General features: G+C 48.0%; 1 protein-coding gene across 1 annotated transcript in view; it reads left to right on the top strand.

Annotated features, from left to right (window-relative positions):
• The window catches only part of LOC130120437 (titin-like), a 260,908-nt gene that overhangs the window by 27,623 nt on the left and 215,682 nt on the right, over positions 1–17,603 (top strand). Inside the window, 8 exon segments of the mRNA XM_056288973.1 lie at positions 87–1,783; positions 2,803–3,084; positions 3,186–3,452; positions 3,618–3,890; positions 4,964–5,227; positions 5,474–5,734; positions 15,276–15,536; positions 16,801–17,064. Of these exon segments, the coding sequence (XP_056144948.1) occupies positions 87–1,783; positions 2,803–3,084; positions 3,186–3,452; positions 3,618–3,890; positions 4,964–5,227; positions 5,474–5,734; positions 15,276–15,536; positions 16,801–17,064 (3,569 nt within the window).

Below are 17,603 nucleotides of genomic sequence, written 5' to 3'. Positions count from 1 at the left end.
TGATGATCACTTAATAATGTTCAAGGAGTGACATAGAAGTAGACCAGTAGACTATCCTGAAGAAATAATCAAAATGTGTATTTCAGGATTGAAGGCACAAAAGGAGAGGCCAAATTCCAGATCCCTTCACCAGCTGCCTCTGACAGTGCCTGGTATACAGCTACAGCCATCAACAAGGCTGGAAGAGATACTACTCGCTGTAGAGTCAATGTTGAAGTTGACTTTTCTGCACCTCAGGCAGAGAGGAAGCTCATAATTCCCAAAGGAACCTACAAGGCCAAGGAGATTGCTGCTCCAGAGTTGGAACCCCTGCATCTTCGCTATGGCCAAGAGCAGTGGGAGGAGGGAGACCTTTATGACAAGGAGAAGCAGCAGAAACCACAGTTCAAGAAGAAGCTGACTTCTGTGAGAATGAAGCGCTTTGGTCCAGTTCATTTTGAGTGCAGATTGACTCCTATTGGTGACCCAACAATGGTAGTGGAGTGGTTGCATGATGGCAAACCCCTTGCAGCTGCCAACAGGTTGCGCATGGTCAATGAATTTGGCTACTGCAGTTTGGACTATGAAGTCGCTTATGCTAGAGACAGTGGTGTCATCACCTGCAGAGCTACTAACAAGTTTGGAGTAGACCAGACCTCGGCCACCCTGATTGTCAAGGATGAGAAAGGTCTTGTTGAAGAAACACAGCTTCCTGAGGGCAGGAAGGGAGTACACCGAATTGATGAGATGGAACGTGTGGCTCATGAGGGAGGACCCTATGGAGTCAGTGCTGAGGAGGAAACTGAGAAGACTAAGCCTGAGATTGTACTGGTTCCTGAACCAGTCCGAGTCCTGGAAGGCGACATTGCAAGATTCCGTTGCAGAGTGACTGGTTATCCCACCCCTAAGGTTAACTGGTACATTAATGGACAACTTATTCGCAAGAGTAAAAGATACAGACTTCGTTACGATGGTATCTACTATCTAGAGATTATTGATATTAAGTCCTATGATTCTGGAGAGGTCAGGATTGTTGCAGATAATCCCTTAGGTACAGCTGAACACACCGTGAAACTGGAGATACAACAGAGAGAAGACTTCAGGTCCATCCTACGTCGTGCACCAGAAGTGAAGGCAGCAGAGTCTACACAAGATTTTGGCAAAGTGGGCTTTGATGTTGTCAAGGTGGACCGACCTGGTGAGATCACACAGGACAGGGAAGTGGTCAAACTGAGGAGGACCCATAGGGTTGTTCGTGAGAAAACCTCAGAGGAGTCAGACGAACTGAAAAGTAAATTTAAGCGCAGGACAGAGGAAGGTTACTATGAGTCGATATCTGCTATGGATTTCAAGGCTCGCAAGAAGGATGATTCTTATGAGGACTTGCTGAAGAAGACAAAGGATGAGCTTCTTCATCGCTTAAAGGAGAAAGAAGAGGCTGAGAGGAAAAAAATGGAGGAACAGGGTAAAGTGGCTATTCCCACAATCAAACCTGAAAAGGTCCAGCTCTCTCCCAGCATGGAAGCTCCTAAGATCCTTGAACGTATTTCCAGCAAGACAGTCACTCCGATGGATGAAGTTCGCTTCAGAGTCAGAGTGATTGGCCGACCAGAACCTGAATGCCAGTGGTTCAAGAATGGCGTCCAGCTGGAGAAGTCTGACCGTATCTACTGGTACTGGCCTGAGGACCATGTATGCGAATTAGTGATCAGAGATGTGACAGCAGAAGATTCTGCTAGTATCATGGTCAAAGCTATGAACATTGCTGGGGAAGCCTCAAGTCATGCCTTCCTATTGGTGCAAGGTACAGCTCTTTTTAAAATGGTAATCTAACTTTTTCATATAAACTAATGTCCGTTTCATTACTACACATCACCGACTGCAGTAAAACAATAATGATTCATCTCATTCTCAATTCATGAAACCCCCTTTCTTCTGAAAGCATTTGCATTTAAAAAAATGATGTTGATCCAACACTTTGTGCGAAAACATCTCAAGCTGTGCATAGGGACTGTTTTACTTCTGTCAGCAGTGTTTGGTCTCCCAAAGAGGATAGGCAATATCAACACGGGGATCACCAGTTCGAATCCCTGCGTTACCTCTGGCTTGGCCGGGCGTCCCTACAGACACAATTGGCTGTGTCTGCAGGTTGGAAGCCGGATGTTGGTACGTGTCCTGGTTGCTGCACTAGCGCCTCCTCTGGTTGGTCGGGGCACCTGTTCAGGGGGGAGGGGGAACTGGGGGGGGCGGGGTAGCGTGATCCTCCCATGTGCTACGTCCCCCTGGTGAAACTCCTCACTGTCAGGTGAAAAGAAGCGACCAGCAACTCCACATGTATCGAAGGAGGCATGTGGTAGTCTGCAGCCCTCCCCGGATCGGCAGAGTGGGTGGAGCAGAGACCAGGACGGATCAGAAGAGTGGGGTAATTGGCCAAGTACAATTGGGGAGAAAAAGGGGAAAAATAAAAAAAAGAAGAAAAAGAGGATAGGTGGAACGGAACTTCCTCTCCTATGGAGAAGGAACAAAATAGCTCATTAACAAAAATAGTGCATTACCACAAGATAGCAATGGACATTTATTTAGCTAGCGAACAAGGATTAGGCCACCAAAGAGGATAAAGTGGAACTTTTTCTCTGGTGGACCAACCAGAGAGGAGCATTAAAAATGGTCGACTCACAAAAGGCAGTAATCTAATGGACAGTGGAAATCCTTGCGTTTGGCACTTTAAATTCTAAACATTTATTCAAACGTTCTCACCAGTCACATACTTTGTTTTTGTTGTAAAGCTTTTCAAGGTCTCACTCAATTTTTTTGTTATTGCAGGTAAGACAGCAATTAGCTTTACCCAACACCTGGAGGATGTAAGTGCCAAGGAGAAGGACACCATGGCAGCCTTTGAATGTGAGACCAGTGAGCCTTTTGTAAAGGTTAAATGGATGAAGAACAACATGGATATCTTCTCTGGGGACAAATACAGGATGCACTCCGACAGAAAAGTTCACCTCCTGTCTGTGCTGATCATTGATATGAAGGATGATGCAGAGTACAGCTGTGTTGTTACAGATGATGAGGGCATCAGAACTAGTGCAAGACTACACGTAGAAGGTAAGCACTTCATCACCTGTCTCTTTCTGCGTCTGATCTCTGTCAATGTGATTAATTATATGGGTATATGGATAACGTGAGGCATGGTGTCTGATGAACAGGTGCAGCTCTGGATCTCATTAAGAACCTAGAGAACATTGAGGTGCCAGAGACCTACTCTGGAGAGTTTGAGGTTGAGCTGTCCCGTGAGGATGCCGAGGGCACCTGGTTCTTTGGAGACAAGGAGATCTCTCCCAGCAGTAAATATGTCATGTCCTCCCGCCGTGGAAGACACACTCTGACTGTCAAAGATGTGAAGAAGGAGGACCAGGGAAAATACACCTTTGTCTGTGGAGATCTGAGAACCAGCGCCTCCCTAAAGATGAAATGTAAACAGCTTGAGCTGGTCTCAATAATAAATAAAACAATAACTCTCATACTTGACTTAAGACTCTCTGTAATTTTGTGTTTGGTAGTGCTGCTAGTGGCTGTGCGCTGCAATGTAAAGATAATTATCGACAGCAAGGATGGTAATGAAAAATGTGTTTTTACAGTGCGCCCTGTGACCCTGATGCAGCCCCTGACTGACCTGACTGTCTGTGAGGGGGACATTGCTCAGTTGGAGGTAAGGTTCTCCCAGGAGAATGTTGAAGGAACCTGGATGAAGAATGGTCAGGCCATCTCTGCCTCGGATCATGTCCACATTGTCATTGACAAGCTGGTGCACAAGCTTCTGTTGGAGAATGTCAGCAGAGAGGACGCTGCCTCCTACTCCTTCATTGTTCCTGCTCAGGACATTTCCACCTCTGGGAAACTCAACGTTCAAAGTGAGATACAATGTTGCATTAATTCATGACACCATTTATTAATTATGGAGCCAAGTCGGGGATAGGATAAGATCAAGATGGTGTTTGATAGATCTCAAAGACCTGTGAGGCAGCAGGTAAGAAATGTTAATGTTTAAAAATTATGTTGAAATAAAATGCTTTATCATCATCTGGAATACCATTGACCTTATCTTGACCTATCTTAGCTCATCTTATATTATTTTTCTGTACCTCTGCTTTGCTGTATTTATCTTAGCTATCTTATCCAGGATTTAGCTAGCTAGCTAAGTTATAGGATGATAATGTGCTTTATTTCACATAATTTTTAAACGTTAATATTTCTTACCTGCCTCCCTGCAGGTGTTTGAGGTCTATCAGATGCCATCTTGATCTTATCCTTCTCCAAACCAATGCCCACCAGCGCTCAGCAGACAGGAACATAGCAGAGCCCTAACTTACTTTGTTATGATGGCACTCAAAAAATGCTGTGCCCTCTTTGGGCTCCTCCCAGCTCCCTCCCGCCCCCACGCCAGAAAAGGGCCAACAGTTTCGTAATTGAGAAAGAGATTTGTATTTCAAAAATGTGTAATCGAACAAAAAACATTTCTAATTGGGACAAGAGTTGTGTGTGAAATGAGACGTCAGAAATGAAAATAATTTGTTCAAAGAAAATTCTGGAACAAGTTAAACTTTTAAGATATTTTATTGAATTAGATTACTTTTGTGAAGTTCATTGTGTTTTGTTTTGTTGGTTTTTTTTAGAGTTCAAGACACCTATTTAAAGTTTCAATTTCGACTAACTTCAGTTACAATTTTATTGGTGAACTTGAACATTTGGCCCTGATTTGGCTCCATGTTAAGCATCATTTATTGTTACTGTAGCAATTGGACACAGTCAACAGGACAGGCAACATAGTATCTGCCCAGACACAGTGCTACATACTGAATATTATCTGCTGTCGCTTTGTGTGCTTGATAGATAAACAGATTTATGCAACCAGAACTATGAAATTATTTAAAACATGTATATTCTCTATTGTTTTTGATCATTTCTCGCCTCACTCTGTTCATAGCAATTGATATTCTGGTGCCACTGAAGGACATCAGTGCTGTAGAGGGCACCAAGGCTGTTCTGGAAGCGAAGATCTCAGCCCAGGATGTCAGCTCAGTCAAGTGGTACCACAATGACAAGCTGGTGATGCCCAATGACCGAATCCACATGGTGGCCAAGGGAGCCAAGCAGCGTCTGGTCTTCACCAGAACCTTCGCCTCTGACGAGGGACAATACAAACTGATAGTTGGCAGAGTGGACACCAGCTGCAAATTTTCTGTCGAGCGTAAGATCCCCTTAAATCGTTTATTTTAAATATGCGTAAATTCACCAGATCTGTGGTCAGTTCAGAATTTTAAAAAAGTATTTAAATTTATGTTTAATACAGTGGTCCCATATCCTGTTTGATTTGTCATTGTTCTCTCCAAAATCTCTGTTGGAATTCAAGTGACTTACAATGTGATGGCGAATCGGCCCCAGTTCTGGAGTTCAATTTAATGTTTTCTTTTCTTCACTTCATTTGTTTTCACAGAGGTGCAAATAGTGAGGCACATGGAGGACAGGGTGTGCTCAGAGTCCCAGAACGTCACCTTTCAGGTTGAGGTGTCTCATCCTGGCATTGATCCGGTCTGGACCTTTAGGAACCAGCAGCTCAAAGCTGGTCATAAACACAAGATGGAGTCCAAGGGCACAATTCATTCTCTGACTGTTACCGATGCCATGAAAGATGAGGAGGGCAGCTATGCCTTCCATGCTGGGGAAAAGACGTCTAGTGCCAAACTCACCGTCTCTGGTAGGTTTAACATCAGCCAAGACGTCTTCTAGCCATGTAGATGTCCATGTCCATGTCAGTACGAGTTCCTCAGTAATTCATTAATAGAACATTGATTAATGAACATTTATTTGACCATATCTGATCTACTGTGTGGTGGTATGGGCTCACATCTACAAAACCAACCTACTGTGCTGATGCACAGTTGAGGGTAGATTCACCAAGGGCTACTGCTCCTTTAAGGCGGACATTTTAGAGTGATGACGTAGGCACTGCTTAGAGTTTCCGGGGTGGAGCCATGTTAGCAGCAGCTAGCGGTTGGTTAGCTGGTTGCCAGGAGAGATTGTGCTGTATCGGGGTTGTTTTGTGTGGCGAGTAAACGGGATGGACTCGCCTCGACCTCTCCGTCTCCTCATCCCTGCACTCCCCCATTGGTGACCCCGCACGTTGACAACGAACATGTCGACCCAAAGCGATGACGACACCGCTCCGGTTCCGAGTGATGCTAACGGTACGGCTCATGTTAGCGCTAGCATCTCAGCAGCGACGGTGAAGTAGCCCGAGTTTTGGCAGCACCGTCCCCGGCCATGGTTTCAGCCCATTGAAGCCCGGTTCGAGCTGGGAGGAATAACGCGGGACAGTACGAGGTGTTTCCACGTGGTGGCGGCGTTGGATGCCCGGACCACGGCCCGAGCTATGGGGCTACTGGAAGCCCCCCCCCCGGCTGTGGGCTTCCTTTTGCAGCTCTTCCAGCTGTCGGAGATGGAGAAGGCGGGTCGCCTGCTGTCACTCAACGGACTCGGCGGTAGCAAACCTTCCGAGCTGCTGGAGAAGATGTTGGCCGTTTTGGGCTCGGCGGAACCCTCCTTCATTCTCACCCGTATGTTTCTGCGGCAGCTCCCAGCGCCTGTGCGCACAGCGCTAGCCAGCTCCCCCCCCCCTCTCCTCCACCAAAGACTACCGCGCTCTGGGTGCGGAAGCGGACAGGATTTCCCTCGCCAACCGGCAGCAGTTCGTTCATGCGGTGCTCCCCACCCAGACCTTACCCCCGCCGCTGGAGGGCGCAGCGGGCACCGCGGCTGCGGTGGCTGCCCTCCGCCAGCAGCGTGACAGCAGCGGGCTGTGTTATTACCACAACAGGTTTGGTGCCAGGGCCAAGCAGTGTCGCCCGCCATGCAGCTTCAGCGTCCAGGGAAACGCCAGGGGGCGCTCAATAGCAGCTATGAGCGCCGGCGAGAACAGCAGGCTGTTGTTTATCAACGACGCCTCATCTGGCCGGCGGCTGCTGGTCGGTTCGGGCGCTCAGCGTAGCATCCTGCCTGCGTCTGCCACGGACACCATGGCCGGCGGACAAGGCCCCCCGATGGATGCCGCGAACGGCACGCCCATACGTACCTACGGCACCAGGTATGTGGAGGTGTGTTTCGGCGGGCGGTGTTCCGGCTGGGACTTGGTTATGGCCGTGGTGTCGGTTCCCCTCCTGGGTGCGGACTTCCTGTGCGCCTTCAGGCTGCTGGTGGATGTTACGAACCGTCGCTTGATCGACGCTGTCTCTTTCGCTACATACCCGTACACACTGGGAGGTGCAGGGACGCTCGGCCTGTCAAACATGCTCGACGCCGGAGATACGTATCAACGCCTGCTCGCAGAGTTCCCTGACCTCACCACACCCACGTTCTCGTCAGCGGTGGCCAAGCACGGCGTGGAGCACCATATTGCCACCGACGGCCCCCCGGTCTACGCACGTGCTCGGCGCCTCGACTCTGCTAAGCTCGCGATCGCCAGGGAGGAGTTTGTCCCATGGAACGCCTCGGCATCGTGCGCCGCTCGGACAGCCCGTGGGCCTCCCCCCCTGCACATGGTTTCTAAGGCTGATGGCGGTTGGCGCCCCTGCGGCGATTTTCGTCGCCTGAACAACGCCACAACCCCTGACCGGTACCCCGTCCCGCACATACAGGACTTCTCCGCCCACCTGGCGGGGGCCACCATCTCTTCCAAAGTACATTTGGTGCGGGGCTCCCACCAGGTACCGGTCCACCCTCGGGACGTGCCCAAGACAGCGGTCATCACGCCATGTGGACTCTTCGAGTTCCTGCGGATGCCCTTCGGTCTCAAGGGGGCAGCGCAGACGTTCCAGCGGCTGATGGACTCTGTGCTACGGGATATGCCGCTCTTGTTTGTTTACTTGGATGACATTCTCGTGGCCAGCGCATCCACGGAGGAGCACCTGACGCAGCTCCGGCAGTTGTTAAAGTGGCTCGGGGCAGATGGACTCATAGTCACCCCACCAGAGTGCCAGTTTGGCCTGTCGTCCATCGACTTCCTCGGCCACCGCATCTCCCCGCAAGGAGCTGTTCCGCTTCCTGCCAGAGTGGACGCCGTCGCCAGTTTTCCACGCCCCCGCACTGTGAAGTCCCTGCAGGAGTTCCTGGGCATGGTGAACTTTTATAACAGGTTCATTCCCCACACATCTCCCCGCATGCGGCCCTTGTACGAGGCCCTGCGGGGCAAGGAAGCCAGGGGCGAGGTAGACTGGACGAAGCTTTCGACGACGCCAAGGCTGCGCTGGCCAATGCCGCTTAGCTGGCGCACCCGCCCCCCACTGCCCCGATTGCCCTCACGACCGACGCCTCTGACTCTGTGGTCAGGGCGGTGTGCGAGCAGTGGGTGGGCGGCGCCTGGCAGCCCCTTGCCTTCTTTAGCAAACATCTTAAGGACAACGAGCGGAAATACAGCACCTTCAACCGGGAGCTCCTGGGTCTCTTCCTCGCCTCCCGACACTTCAGGTTCCTGTTAGAAGGCCGCCGTTTCACTGCCTTCGTCAACCACAAGCCGCTGACATTTGCCATGGCCAAGACCTCCGAGCCGTGGTCCGGGCACCAACAGCGTCAGCTCTCTGCCATCTCAGAGTTTACCACGGACAGCCGGCACGTGGCTGGCAAGGACAACTTGGTCACTGACTGCCTCTCCCGCGCGGTGGCAGCGTCCGTTCACTTGGGACTCGATTACGCTGCCATGGCTGCAGACCAAGCCGCTGACGTGGACATCCAGGCCTATCGGACGGCTGCTACGGGGCTGCAGTTGGAGGATGTGGTGTTTGACAGCGCCAACGCCATGCTCCTCTGTGACGTTTCCACGGGGCCAGCCCCGCCCCATGATGCCCACCGGCTGGCGGTGCCGTGTTTTTGACGTTATCCATGACCTTTCCCACCCGTGTGTGAAGGTGTCCACTAAGCTGGTGGGGGCCAAGTTCATCTGGCCCGGCCTCAGGAAGGACGCCAAGGCCTGGGCTGACTCCTGCGTGGTGTGCCACCGTTCAAAGTACATTGTCATACCAAAGCCCCCTTGGCGCCATTCCTGCTGCCCGAGAGGCGTTTTGACCATGTGAATGTGGACCTGGTGGGCCCCCTGCCCCCCTCCCACGGGTTCACCTTCTCGTCATGGTGGACAGGACCACCAGGTGGCCGGAAGCTGTTCCCCTGTCATTGACCACGTCTACTGAGGTGGCCCGGGCGTTCATCGGGTCCTGGGTGGCCCGTTTTGGCACGCCGGCTGACCTCACCTCTGACAGGGGCCCGCAGTTCACGTCGGAGCTTTGGACTGCAGTCGCGGGGGTGGGGGTGGGGTGGGGGTGAAGCTTCACCGCACCACAGCGTACAACCCGCAGGGCAACGGACTTTGTGAGCGGTTTCATCGGTCTATGAAGGCCGCTCTTCGTGCCAGCCTCACGGACAGCAACTGGGTCGATCGCCTCCCGTGGGTCACGCTCGGCCTTCGCTCTGCCTCCAAGGAAGACCTCCAGTCCTCGTCTGCCGAGCTGGTTTACGGCCAGCCGCTGCATGTCCCGGGTGAGTTTCTCCTGGACGCTGTGGCTCCCTGGTCAGCAGCTTCTCATTGGGCTGTGGCCCGGGACAGTGGCAACGCTTTTGCTCCGATCCCTACGTCTCACCACTGCCTCCCTCAGTCCTACGTCCCCAAGAATCTGCTGTCTGCCAGGTACGTCTTCATCCGCCACGACAGCCACCGTACCCCCCTGAAGCCCCCCTACGACAGGCCCTTCCGCATCCTGGAAGTGGGGGTTTATTCTTGCTACATGACATTAACATTTGTTTATTCCTGCTACATGACATTAGCATGTTTATTCTTGCTACATGACATTAGCATATGTTTATTCTCACTACATGACAATGTGTTTATTCCTACTACATGACATTAGCATGTGTTTATTCTTGCTACATGACGTTAGCATATGTGTTTATTCTTTCGCTTATTGTTCACAGTAGTGAGTTTGTATTGTGCAGCACAACATGCATTGAATGTAAACTACACAGTACAGTGAAGTATACAGTACAGAGAACCAGACAGTACAGTGAAGTATACAGTACACAGAACCAGACAGTACAGTGAAGTGTACAGTACAGTGAACCACACAGTACAGTAGGAAGTGAGTTTGTAATGTATAGTAGCTGAATTAACTCAAGAGTAGGTGAGAAGGGGTATATAAAATAAGTGTGTACTTCCTCATACTGCTTTTCCAACAGGTAACAAATAATCTGATGTATATGTATATCATATATACATCATATGTACATCATATGAAAATCATATGTAGATTATATGTAGATCATGTACATCATATGTATATCATGTGCATATGTGCATCATATGTAGATATATGTACATCATATGTATATCATGTAGATATGTACATCACATGTATATCATATGTGCATCATATGTAGATAATATGTACATCACAGGTATATCGTGTAGATAATATGTACATCACATGTATATCATATGTAGTTCATATGTATGTCATATGTACATCATATGTGCATCATATGTATATCATATGGTGATGTGTTCACTGAGTTTGATGTGTGGACTTGTTCATCACTTCACATTTTTGACCGTGGATTATCTGTATGTTATGTCCTGCTTATTAGATGCTTACATTAAATCATCATTCATTCAATAGAACTACAACATATAGGACAACATATAGGAAATTCACCTTCATTATTCTTTTTGGCAGCTTCCGGTTACCAATGGCGGTTTGTTTTGAGGCTCTGCATATTTTTTTAAATTTTAACCATTTTTAACGACTCCGGGAGATCTTGGATCATTTTAATTGATTTTATGGTTTGTGTATTTTATGATTATTTTTTTTACCCGAACATCGATTACATGAATTGACAACCATATAGATGGCGGACACTGTACGCCATTGCCGGTCTCAGATTCGGTTTCGCACAGAACCTGAGATTTATGAGACTAAAGATGGCAGAATTATTGTGGAGGATGAGCTACTCAGTTTCTTGGCTGTAAAAATGAAGACACTGACCCAGGAGGAGATCGTGTTGTTGGTTGAGAACAATTTTGACTCCGAGTGGATAGAGACCTCAAGGAAGGTGCTGCTTAACCTTTGCCGTCCTACGCAGCAGCTCATTTCCCATAAAGGGCCTAAGAAAGATGCCAGTAACATAAAGTCTTGCCTTAATGTACTGAATTAGTGTGGAGAGAAGAGTCCCAGATTTGTCTCTCATTACTTGGATGCTCTGCCGCCGGTGACGTTCTCCAGCATGGCTGTCTTGAGCCTGCTTGGGAGAATGGAGCAGCTGTACATGGAGGTCAGCTCTATGAAGCATGCAATGCAGATACATGCTACTGTGAGCAAAGATCTTCGCTTTATCGCTGAGAAGACCGATCGCCGAGTGTGTGCACTGGAGCGCTCTGCTGGCCTGACTGGGGGCAATGGTCCAGATACGTCGGTGGCGGTGGTTGGGGCCACTGTCATGACCACGATAGATGGAGCCGCCGGCCTGGTCGGCATGGCATCTGGGGCTGCACCGGTGGAAGCCCCGGGCCTGGGAGCAGAGGGGGGAGCTCCAGTAGTGGTCTCCACTCTGGAAGTGGAGAAGGCTGAGGTAGCAGAGGGTCCTGGTGGATTAACGTCTCTGCCAGGCACCTCTATGTGGAGTCAAGTCGTAAAACGTCGCCCCGCACAAGTTGCTATTCACTCAAGCTCATGTAGTGTTCGCCCCGGGCAGAAAAATAAATCCGTTAATGTTGTTAGTACCGGAGCTGGGAGTAATATCAAGGTGGTAAAGACGAAGCTGGTGAGTGTTTTTCCCACCAAGTTCACACCAGACCTAGACGCTGACACTCTGTCTGGGCATCTTAAAGATAAACTTGGCTGTGATGTTATCTGTCAAAAGATTGGCTCTGTACACAGTAGATTCGGCTCATTTAAAATATCTGCCGAATGCAATGAGGTTGGAGAAATGTACAATCCGGAGCTCTGGCCTGAAGGGGCACTTGTCCGGCTCTATTGTGAGCCGCGCAGGGGTGGAGTTACAGGATCAAACACGGCTTTTGTTGTGGGGGGGATGAGTATGCCTGCTGATGATATGGTCACTCACTAGTCTTGCTAAATGAACATTGGGGTTTTGTCATACAACTGTTGTGGCCTGCGTCTGGGCCAGAGTGCAGGGGATAAAGCTCGCCGCATAGTTGTTGAAAACCTTTTGGAGAACTGTGACATACTATGTATGCAAGAGACATTTTTAGCAAGGCAAAAGCTGGAAAAACTAAACTCCTTCAATGGGAACTTTCATGGGGCTGGGGAGTCTACAACTGACCTTGGCGTGGGAATAGTCAGAGGCAGGATACCAGGGGGTGTGGCTATTCTATGGAATAAGAAGCTTTACTCATTGATAAATTTGGTTAGGGTTGGTGTTGAATGGTGCATTGCAATACAGTTTACTCACAATGACAGGGAATTCTTTATCCTAGATGTGTATACACTCTATGAATGCCAGCAGAATGAGGATGAATATTTAAATAGGCTTGCATTCATCAATTCCTTTATTCAAGCTCATACTTCTTCCAGTGTGTATGCTATTGGGGATCTGAATGCTGATATCTCAGACAGGAATTCATTATTTGCTAATCACATGGTTCGGTTCTGTCAAGATAATAATCTTATATTGTCAAGCAAAGTCTTGTTGCCTACAAATACTTTTACATAAGTGAGGCCTGGCACACTACGTCATGGCTGGACCACTGTATTTGCACTGCTGATGCACATACCTCGTTGGGGAGTATGGGTGTTATGTATGGGGCAGCAACGACTGATCACATACCTCTTGCTATGGCTATAAATGTTGGAACATCTGTCTGTGCTGTCGAGCAATGGAGATAGTGATAATGCAGAAAGGTTGGACCGGTCAGCTCTTACAAAGGAGGACATCTTAGCCTTTCATGCCCATACAGATGAAACCTTGGGTAATATACATCTGCTTAGAGATGCAGTTATGTGCAGAGACTTTAATTGTAAGGATATGAGGCATAGGAGAGATCTCTGCTGCATGTATGATGATATTGTTAGTGCTCTGTATGAAGGTAGTAAGCCCTACTACAAGTATAAAAATAAGACACATAACATCAGGTCTGGTTGGAACAAGTATGTGGCTGGGCATCATGAAGAAGCATGTGAAGCCTTTAAATCGTGGGCTATGGTAGGCAGACCCAGACTAGGGCCTGAGCTTGAACACAAGAGGCTCACTAATGCAAGATACAAGTACGCCATTCACTTATCTGTAAAAATGAGCAAGCCATGAGGGCAGATTCCACGGCTAAGAAGCTGCTAGGAAGGGATCCTGCTAATTTTCGGAAAGAAGTGAGGGCTCTCAACAGCTGTAAAACATCTCTACCATGCACTGTTGATGGTATCTCGGGTACAGACAGTATTGCTGAGTTATGGCGACAGCATTACAGTACCTTATTCAACTGTGTCCACAGTGATCTGTATAAGGTAGGCAATACTGAGAGTGATGATTCAATGGTGATGATGTCACATGAGACGTACCAAGCTATAAACAAGCTGTCTGTTAACAAGGCAAGTGGCTTAGATCATATTACTGCTGAAGACCTTAAATATGCCAGTCCGAGGATAGCGCCTCTCCTTGCTATCTGTTTTACTGGCTTTATGGTCCATGGCTTGTTACCAGACTCAGTGTTGTCTCTACTGTTTGTGTCAGTCATTAAGGACAAAGCTGGTAAAGTATGCAGCCTAGAGAACTACAGGCCTATATGTACCTCTAGCCAGCATACTGTCAAAAGTCCTAGAAAGAATCCTGCTGGATAGAGGGCATGAATTTATCAACTCCACAGATAACCAGTTTGGTTTTAAAGCTAGACATGGCACTGACTTATGTATATAAGCCTTAAAGGAAATTGTAAACAAATACAGAGGCCAAAACTCACCAGTTCTTGTGTGTTTTACTGATGCTTCTAAAGCTTTTGATCGTGTTAATCATAGAAAGTTGTTTGTTAAACTGAGTCAAAGAGGGGTGCCTAAATACATTGTGAGAATTCTGGCTTATTGGTATGCCCACCAGACTATGCAAGTGAAATGGGGTAATAGTGTTTCAGCCCCATTTGGGGTTAGCAATGGTATCAGAAAAGGGGGAATTCTGTCTCCGGCTCTCTACAATTTATATATTGATGATTTGTCCAAGCAACTGAAAGCCTGTAACACTGGGTGCATGATGGGTAAAGCCTTGGTGAACCATATTATGTATGCCGATGACCTTGTCATTCTTAGTCCCTGTAGCGCCGGTCTCCAGGAGCTCCTTGATATATGTTCTTTGTATGGTGTGGAGCATGATATCAAATACAATGCTAGGTAGAGTGTTGTCATGATCTGCAGAACCAAAGAGGTCAATCCTCTAAAATTTCCTGATTTTAAATTGTCTGATAATAATCTTGTGGTATGTAATAAGGTGAAATATCTTGGGCACTATATTACTGAACAAATGACAGACGATGATGATATTTATAGGCAATGCCGCATGATGTATACACAAGCAAACACTCTGTCATGCAAGTTTGGTATGTGTTCAGTTAGTGTGAAGATGTTTGTTCAGAGCATATTGTACAACACTTTATACTGCCCCCTGTGGTCAAACTATAAAAAAGCCAGCTTACAGAGGCTTCGAGTGGCTTATAATGACGCCATGAGAATACTGCTGAAAAGACCTAGATGGTGTAGTGCAAGTGAAATGTTTGTGGCTGCAGGAGTCAGTACCTTTCAGGCTCTTCTAAGAAATCTTATGTATAAATTTATTTGCCGGCTTAATGACTGATAATGTAATTATCAACCGTTTGACTAATATAAGATTCAGTGCCACACGCTACCACTCCCGGCTGTGGGACCACTGGTATAGCTGCCTTCTTATAACACAATGACTTGTTCCATTTATGTAATTTTATTGTGTTTACTCTGTGTATTGTCTAGGGATTGTCTTTTACCTATTTGTCTGTTATGGACCCTGAGTCTGCAATAAAGTTTTGAACTGAATTGAATTGAATTACATCAGAGAGGAGCCATACATGTCTTCAGGATATTTAGTGTCAAGAATTTTTTCAAAAACTCTTCCACTAACCTTCATTTCAACTTTTTTCAAAATTTCCCCACAGCCACATAGAACTGTCCTTGACTTGTTTGTGTAATTCTACCCTGAAAAATTGAGTATTTTTCTTCTGCTTTCACTAGGTGGCGCTATAACTCGGCCCCTGCAGGACGTGTTGGTGGCAGAGTCTCAGACGGCTGAGCTGGAGTGTGAAGTGGCCAATGCCGACACAGCGGGGAAGTGGCTGAAGGACGGCGAGCCAGTGGACTTCAGCGAGAACGTGGTGAGTGAGGTGAAAGGAGCCACCAGACGCCTGGTTATAGTCATCACCAGACCCCAGGACGCAGGAGAGTACACCTACCAGGTGGCCAACTCCAAGACCACAGCCAACCTCAGAGTGGAGGGTATGTATGCGCCTCTGAACTCATGTTGAAAGAGAGTACCATAACATGATGACTTGGAGTTGTTTTCCCTAACCAGGCACCTCAGCCAGACTGATTCTGTTCTGCATTAATGGCCTGTTTCACTGAAACTGAATATGGTCTGTGAAGGAGTTCTGGTAATGATACAGGCAGGAACTCTTGACCAGTTGCAGTTTCTGAAATGACAAATAAATGTTCCTGATTGCTATATGAAGACACTTGAGGGGAAGAGCAAAGAGGACAGAACTGCAGTAGTCAATACAGGATGTAACCAGGGTGTGAGTGACAGTGACGGTGCTGTTGGGTGTAAGCGATGGCTGAAAACACTTAATATTGCGTAGGTGGAAGTATGCAGACGAAGTAACATTGTTGATGTGGGCTTCAGAAGATAATGTGCTGTCCAGGATGACACCAAGACTCTTAAGCTGAGGCGACGGAGGAACTATAGAATTATTAACGATCAGGTTTAGCCAAAGTAGACTTAGCACCTACTAGGAGGAGCTCAGTTTTATCACTATTAAGTTTGAGGAAGTTAGGGGCGTCCGGGTAGCGTAGCGGTCTATTCCGTTGCCTACCAACATGGAGATCGCCCGTTTAAATCCCCGTGTTACCTCCAGCTTGGTCGGGCATCCCTACAGACTCCATTGGCCATGTCTGCGGGTGGGAAGCCGGATGTGGGTATGTGTCCTGGTCACTGCACTAGCGCCTCCTCTGGTTGATCGGGTTGCCTGTTCGGGGGGGTGGGGAACTGGGAGGAATAGCGTGATCCTCCCACGCGCTATGTCCCCCTGGTGAAACTCCTCACTGTCAGGTGAAAAGAAGCGGCTGGTGACTCCACATGTATGGGAGGAGGCGTGTGGTAGTCTGCAGCCCTCCCCGGACCAGCAGAGGGGGTGGAGCAGAGACCGGTAAGTGGGTAATTGGTCAAGTGCATTTGGGGAGAAAAAGGGGGGGAAATGCAAAAAGAAAAAAAAAGAGAAAGGGCAAGCCAAATAAGGGAATGGGGAACAGGAAATAACACGACACAAAAACACAACCATGGCATGACCAAGCGGTGCAGATACTGACAGTGGTGCTGTCAGTATCTGCACATAGTTGTCATGGAAATGAAGGGTCATGCTACAGATGCTTAGAGTACATTGTTAACGCTTACGAAAACTTGAATGATGAGCCGTGACAATGAACCATCACATCTCGAACACACAATTTTCACGTGTTGGATTGTGCAACTGCTTGATTTTTGTAGTGGTGAAGATTAAGAAGACCCTGAGGAACCAAACCGTGACAGAGACCCAGGAGGCTGTCTTCACCCTGGAGCTGACCCACGCCAACGTCAAAGGATCCCAGTGGATCAAAAATGGAGTTGAGCTGCAGAACAGTGACAAATATGAGGTCATATCGGATGGCGTGGTCCACACGCTGAAGGTCAAGAACTGCAACACACATGATGAGTCTGTTTACGCCTTCAAACTGGGCAAGCTGTCTGCAAACGCCAGGCTGAATGTGGAGAGTAAGTACATTGCTTTTGGTCTCGTAAAGTACAAAAAAGATCACGTCGTCGATGTCTGTTTCGCCACGACACCGTAGCTTCTCCCTGACCTGCTGGTGGTCAAGGCACTTTCTGAACACTGGTCAGACCAGTTACAGAACTGTCATTCTTTCATTGTGCCACATTCATCTGCCCAAATCCAGGGCTTCGCATTCATTACGTTTAACCACATATTGTGATGTCTTGATGCATGCTCGATAATCCAGGTAATAAAGTCACACAAAGCTGAAGCAGTTCATGTGGACACAACGTTTATTGAGAGAAATGTTTCATCACTCGTCTAAGTGACCTCTTCACTCTCACCTGACTGCAGGTACCCCCACCCTTATAAACAATACAGTGACTGCAGGTACCCCCACCCTTATAAACAATACAGTAACTGCAGGTACCCCCACCCTTATAAACAATACAGTGACTGCAGGTACCCCACCCTTATAAACAATACAGTGACTGCAGGTATCCCCACCCTTATAAACAATACAGTGACTGCAGGTACCCCA

This window comes from Lampris incognitus, chromosome 11 (genome assembly GCF_029633865.1).
Source record: "Lampris incognitus isolate fLamInc1 chromosome 11, fLamInc1.hap2, whole genome shotgun sequence".
Classification (NCBI taxonomy): Eukaryota; Metazoa; Chordata; class Actinopteri; order Lampriformes; family Lampridae; genus Lampris; species Lampris incognitus.
This window is presented reverse-complemented; position numbering and strand designations above follow the sequence as displayed.